We start from the raw sequence: 6,903 nt of genomic DNA on the forward strand, positions 1-6,903 counted from the left end.
CATTGACGGCCCCTCTCTGCTACCCCCGGCCCCCTCTGTCCATCTAGTACCAGCTCGTACCATTCCCGAGCCTTCTCCTTTGCAGCTCAGGCCATCTAGAATAGCCTCCCGGTACCTTGTGGCCTCATTTTCCAAATCCCTTGCTTGTAGCCCCCCGGCTGTGTATGGGTTGACCCTGCAATGTTGTCTGGGATCCATTGGGCTTGAAAGCTGCTAGGCCGTCGAGCTGAACGCTGAGGTTTATTGCATTGATCGTTGTGTTTATTAGTTGTCTGGAGGTGCGGCACATCAGCGACTCACAAGGAAATTCTCCCGCCCCAGGAGACTTTGGGCAACAGTTCTCAGACTTGGATGTTGGTCAAGTGAGGCATTTTCATCCAGTCCCAGGCACATGGGTTTGGCGGCCAGAGCCTTCATTGACTCCAGTGATCAGCTTTCCTTCAGGGACCGAACTGTGGCAGGATAAACCTGACTTTAGGCACCTGGGTTGGAGCAAACTGGTCCAGAGACACCCTGTACCTATGGATTGTGTGTGTGTGTGTGTAGGGGGCATAAGTAAGAGCAGAGTAAGGGCAGTGGCTTCAGCAGATGTTACAAGCCAAGCAGTTAAATCGGGGAGGGGGGGCGCACATGACTCCCCCCACCATGCATCACCTCGGAGCAGGGCTTAGGGGCCACGTAAAGGCGTCTCCCCTGCCCTAGGCAACACTTTTGCAGGCATCCGCCCCACCGCTAGGAACCATTTCCTGTTACTCAGCCTGGGTTCCCCTTTTCTTGGTGTAATCCTATTTCCTCCTGGGGAGGCCCCCGCGGAGCACCCTGAAGAATCCCTTGCCCTCCTCGGTGTTCACAGCCTTCAGCCTCTTGTAATCTCTGTGCTTAGCCCAGCCAGACACGTCGTCTGGCCTGTAAATCCTTCAGCTGCTTGTCTCCGTCTCCCTGGGTGCTGTGGGCTGATGGACTCACCCCTCCTGCTCAGTGACCTTGTGCCTAGGCAGCCCCCCTGCGGTATTGGCTTTAACTTCCCCTCTCTTATCCTGCAAACCCCTTTCCTACCCACCCCCACTAGGCTGAGCCAGCTCGCGGCATGTCCTGCTGGCTCTGTTGCTGGGTGGCGTTTGCTGAGCTGGCCCCTAACTGGTGGGACGGGTCCCGTTGCAGGTGCAACACCCAGGATTACATCTGGCACAAGGGAATTCGCTGCGAGTCCATCATCACCGACTTCCAGGTGATGTGCGTGGCCGTGGGCTCGGCGGCACTCGTGGTCCTGCTGCTCTTCATGATGACCGTCTTCTTCGCCAAGAAGCTCTACCTGCTCAAGACTGAGAACAACAAGCTGCGCAAGACCAAGTGAGCGGCCTGGGGAGCGGGCAGGGGCCTGGTGGGGAGGGCAGGGAGAGAGTCCACGGGGAAGGGGCTGGCAGGATGCGGGAGGTAGTGGAAAGGAGCCCAGCTGGCAGCTCACAGGAGAGGGTCCATGTGTTAATCAGCTTGTACCGTGCCCACCTGGGCTCCCACAGGAGCTGACCTGTCTGCTAGCTTACAGGGAATATGCTGGTCAGGAGGGCACATGCAGCTAACCTGGAGAGGAGCATCCACTTGTCTAACCTATGGGGAGTGGGAGGTTACCTGAGCACATGCCAGCCAGCCCATGGGATGCCAGTGAAAAATGGCAGGGCACCTACCTGCTATCCAAGGGGAGTGACTGCCTGCCAACCTCCAGGGCTGCCCCCCTCCTGGAGAACAGGGGTTAAAACAGCCAAGCTAGGCAGATTGGAGTAGCAGCCACAGCTGTGGCCAGCTCAATTAGGGCTCAGCTGGCCCTATAAAAGGGCTGTGAGCCAAGAGCTGAGGCAGTGTCTCCCCAGCCTTGCAGGGAGAAGGACCGGGCTGCCTGGGAGCTCAGGGAACGGGGCTGGGCTGGGCTGGGCTGGGCTGGGCTGGGCTGGGGAAAGGCCAGAGGAGCTGGGGAGCTCCAGCCTGGCAAATCCCCAGGCTGCGGGCTTTGCTAAAGGCCAAACAGGTACTGGGGTTGCAGAGGCTGTAGCCTGGGGTTAGGTGGAGGTAGCTGGTCCGACCCCCCTTGCCAATGATGAGTGGCCTTTTACAGACTGCAGTTTGCTCCAGTGAGCAGGGGCTAGATAATGGCTGGCAGTAGCCACTGAGGCAAGGTGGGGATAGAGGGTTGGAGGTTCCCCTGGGAGGGGACGCTCAGAGCTGGGGTACTGCGGAGGGTGTCTAAGCCTAATACATTAAGAAACTGATTACGGGTAAAATCTCACCCTCAGAGATGTTTCAATAAGCTTCTTTCACAGACTAGACTCCTTCCTAGTCTGGGACCAATCCTTTCCCCTGGTACAGACCTTGTTAGTTCCAGCTCAGGTGGTAATTAGGGGGTTTCTCATGACTGCAGCCCCCTTTGTTCTGTTCCACCCCCTTTTATAGCTTTGGCCCAAGACGGGAATCTTTTGTCTCTCTGGGTCCCCACCCCTCCTTCTAAATGGAAAAGCACCAGGTTTAAGATGGATTCCAGTATCATGTGACATGGCCACATGTCACTGTAAGACCTCATTCTTCATTACCCACATCACTATACAGGAAGACTTGCAGGTAAACAAACTCATTCACAACCATAGTCCTAGTCTGTGGGAGCCATCAAGATTCCAAGCCACCATTAATGGCCCACACTTTGCATAATTACAATAGGACTTTAGAGTTATACTTTTCTGAGGGGGAGGGATAGCTCAGTGGTTTGAGCATTGGTCTGCTAAACTCAGGGTTGTGAGTTCAATCCTTGAGGAGGTCACTTAGGGATCTGGGGCAAAATCTGTACTTGGCCCTGCTAGTGAAGGCTGGACTCGATGACCTTTCAAGGTCCTTTCCAGTTCTAGGAGATAGAATATCTCCATTAATTTATTTATTTATATTTCTAGCTCCAGATACAAGAATGATCCATTCACACAAATAGGTTGGACACACTCAGTAGATTATAAGCTTTGTAATGATACCTTACGAGAGACCTTTTTGCATAAAGCATATTCCAGTTACATCATATTCACACTCATCAGCATATTTCCACAAACCTGTGGAGTGCAACATCACAATGGTGTCACACAGCAGGGTGTAGGGAGCGCCCCAGTCCCAGCAGGAGTCTGTTGGGAATGGTGTAGGACAGCAGGATGTAGGGAACTCCCCAGAACCCCAGTCCCAGCTGTAGGCCCTTGCACTGTTTCCCCGTGCAACATGCATTCATCCACGCACCGAAGAATTCCCCACGGCGCAGGAGGAAGTGGCCGGGTTGGTCGTGGTGCTGAGTAATGGGACAGCCCCGTGAGACGCAGCATTGTGCTCCCGCCCGGCACAGCGTCACACTCCAGAGACCCGCGGAATCCCTGCCAGAGCCCGTGAGTTATGTGGGGAGCCGGTGCGCTGGGCAGAGGGCTGCCTGGCCGGGGAGCTGGAACAGTTTCGTCCGTCGCTGTTATTCTCGTCAGCTAGTAAATTTCCCGGGTGAAATCGCAGACGTGCGTAGCAGCGAGCGAGCCACAGGAGCAGGCTCTTCCCCCTCAGTGTGAACAGCCTCTGCAGGGAGGGCATTGGGATCAGGCAGGAGGGGTCGTAGGGTGACTAGATGTCCCGTTTTTAAAGGGACAGTCCCGTTTTTGGGGACTTTTTCTTATATAGGTGCCTATTACCCCCTACCACCGTCCCATTTTTTCACAGTTGCTATCTGGTCATCCTAAGGGGTCGTGGGGTGTCTCTGACTCCCTCTGGCTTGGGCTTGTTACCATCTCAGCAGGCTGAGATCTCTGCCAACAAGCAGAGTCTGGGTAGGAAACCTCCCAGAGAAACCCCAGTGGTGTGGGTGCGTCAGTAGGTATTGCACTTACCGCTGTTAGTACTGAAGCAATGCCCCTGACTGGTGCTAGGGGGCGCTGTGCTGCGGGAAGTGCCATCTTTTGAATGAGCCATGAAACAGGTGCTGACAATTTGCGGCTATGCGTTGGGGTATAACCCCCCGTGTCCTAGTCAGAGTCCATTCTGGATAGTTAGATTCTGCCTCTCTAAATCCTCTGGCAGTGTTAAGTGGAGAAGGTATTCTTCACGTCTTGTGCCAGGCCATTGGGTAGTGTTGCTGTGTGCTGTTCATCAACTGATGCCACCCACCCCAGAGGTGGCTGCATTTCAGTGAGTGGGTACTTTGGAGTCTTGGGCTGCAAGGCTTTCTAGAAATGTCATTCATCACTGTTACCCTGCAGCATTTTTAATAATTTAACGTTCTTTATAAACATTAACTAATTAATTTTCACGGCCCCCATGGGAGTTGGAGGTTATTGACCTTCTCTCGTCTAAATTATGCAGGAGATGAGACAAGATGAGCCCTTCCAACCTTAAGATCTCTGATTCCCAATGTTAAAGATGGGGAAACAGAGGCACAAGGCAGCAAAGACACTTCTGCAGTGGTTCGTGTCGTCGCTGGGCTTAGAACCCAGGAGTTCTTGACTCCGGTTGTTGGGCTCAGACCTGTAGCCCACACTGCCGCTTGCTGCTTGTCACTTGGGCAAAGGGCTGTGTGCCAAGCCATGCATCTCGTAGGGGCGGCTCTCAGCTTGTGTTAGCAGGGTAAAGGGATGGGGCAGCCTCACCACTTCCCCAGCCCCAGTGAGTTCTGGAGCGCAGGAAGACGGCCTTCCCAAAACCATCCCAGCTCCTCAAGAGAGACCCAACGGAGCTTTGCCTTTGCGTGCCCAGACTGTAGGCGCATGTTACGCTCTGCCCTGAAGAGACTGGAGAGGAACAGACTGAGCCAGCTGCTGGAGTCACCCTCAGCCCGTGAGCATCCATCTGTTGGCTTTGTCGACCTCTGATTATACCCCCAAGCAGTGCAGTGCTGGAGTGCAAAGGCTCATGGGATCCCCACCGCCTGCGATGGACTGGACGAGCTCAGCTAGATTCCCATCCCCCGGGGCCAGGCAGGAGGGCTCCCTAACGAGTGGTTAATTAATATTTGTAAAGTGCCTAGTGTCATTATTAGGAAGTGCTTTGCACTGCCTGGTTTGAATGTCCCAAGCGATGGGGCGCTCACCTCTCTCCCCCTGGAGCCGATTCCACAGCCCAGTCTCGCTAGCCACGCCTCTCTCCTAACACACGGCCTCATTTTTCCCCTTTCTTAATTTCATCCCATTGCTCCAGCTGGTGCCCCACAGCCCCTGCTGCCTCTTCATTAAGCCCCCTCCCTCCAGGGTGGGTGCACCCTGCCGGATCATGCAGACTCTTCTCTCGCATTCCCCCAGGCTAGACATCGATAGCTCTGTGTCCCGAAGAGCTCAGCAAACTCTGCAGTACACAGGACATGTTAATTGCTTCAGCCCTCTCAGAAATGCAGCCCGCTCTGGAGTGACGCCTGGTAGCTGTTAACAGCGCACAGCAACGTGACACAACAGTGTAGCGCAAGCAGTGAAGAGTTCTCCATCCAGTGAATCACAGTCCTTGGTGGTTCATTAGCACTCTTTACACCTTCAGAGCACTTCCCAGGGAGTAACCATTTTTGTAACCCCCATCACTGAGGTCGTTAAAGATTATTCCCATTTTACAGATGGGGAAACTGAGGCATCGAGGGACATGATTTACCTTAATGCTATGAAGAGGGTCATTTTCAGAGCAAGGTTTAATCCTCACGATTTCGTAGCTCCCCGTCTTGTGAGCAAACCTCTCAGCTTGCAACACAAGAGGAGATTAAGAGGAGCGGGATTTACATTTCTTCCATTTGAATTTGGCCAGGACACTTGGGGCCTTACCCCAGCCTCTGTACAATGGGACCCAGGGTTATTAAGGAGCAGAGATGGGCAGGCCCCTGGGTTTCTGAAGCCATCCACAAAGTCGCAGTATGGTGCGAGCTCACGCACACTTGCCAGCCTGCACTCGGCTCCATGCTTAGATGCACCCACCCTCTGCAGCCCTTTCGGATGAGGCCCTGATGCAGAGTGGACGTGGCATAGTGGGGGTGACCCTGGTGTCTTGGGGAACGGTATCCCCTCTCCCCACTGCAGGGAGCTGGCTGGCTGACTGGTGCCCATTCAGGGCTTGGGATTCTCATTGGGATGAAAGAGGCTCTGTAAATTGGAGCGGCTCCTTTCAGATCTAAATCCAAGCTCTAAGGAAGCCCAGCTGCCGGGATCGGTGCCTAGCGGCTGCCCCTCTGTACAGCCTGGGAACTGCCTTGGACGCTCCCACTGAATGACTGGGGGTCATGGGGCCGGCCTGAGTGTCAGCACGTGCGTGCGGCATTTTTCTCCCATTCGCCGGCACAAATGCAAACGAGCCAGGCCCCGGGCCCTGCCTGAATGCACAGCCACAAAGCGAGCGTCCCTTCCGCCCCTCCTCCGGGGAGGTGAGGGAAAGAGCTTTGCAAAGCCCTCAGCAGCTGCTGCTCTGCATGGGGCTTCTTAGCCTGGCAGCAGCAGATGGTGTTTTGTCCGTTCCCAGGGCCAGGAGCCTCTGGGGAAAACCCGGAGGGACAGATTCCACCAGTCACCAGCCTCTGGGCCTCAGGTCACCGGGGGGGCAGGGGAAAGGGTGCTGACCGTCAGTCCAGCAGCATCACCCCAGCCGCCTCGCCCGACCTGTGTGAACGTGCGTGGAGAGGCATGCACGAGAGAGGGGTGTGTGCACACTAGTGCAGGGTGGCATAGCAGGTGTGGAGAGGGTGTGCATCAGTGTCCATGGAAAAGTGTGCAGTGTGTGTGTGTGTGTGTAGGGGGGGCATATGCTTATATCAGGGCAGCTGCCTGTTGAGTTATGCCCCCCTTGTGGCCAGAGGCGGTTTTGCAGCAGCCTGCCTCTGTTTCCCCTAAAGATCTCCAGGCAGTTTTTCTCACGGCCAACAGCTGGTGTCCCCACACC

The 6,903-nt window shown here is 55.0% G+C and overlaps 1 protein-coding gene across 1 annotated transcript in view; it reads left to right on the forward strand.

Moving 5' to 3' along the window:
* Positions 1–6,903, forward strand: part of CSPG5 (chondroitin sulfate proteoglycan 5) — a 35,387-nt gene that overhangs the window by 18,714 nt on the left and 9,770 nt on the right. The window contains exon 3 of the mRNA XM_034759723.1: positions 1,162–1,350. Within this exon, the coding sequence (XP_034615614.1) occupies positions 1,162–1,350 (189 nt within the window). The remainder of the gene's footprint in view (positions 1–1,161; positions 1,351–6,903) is intronic.

This window comes from Trachemys scripta, chromosome 2 (assembly GCF_013100865.1).
Source record: "Trachemys scripta elegans isolate TJP31775 chromosome 2, CAS_Tse_1.0, whole genome shotgun sequence".
NCBI classification, from domain to species: domain Eukaryota; kingdom Metazoa; phylum Chordata; order Testudines; family Emydidae; genus Trachemys; species Trachemys scripta.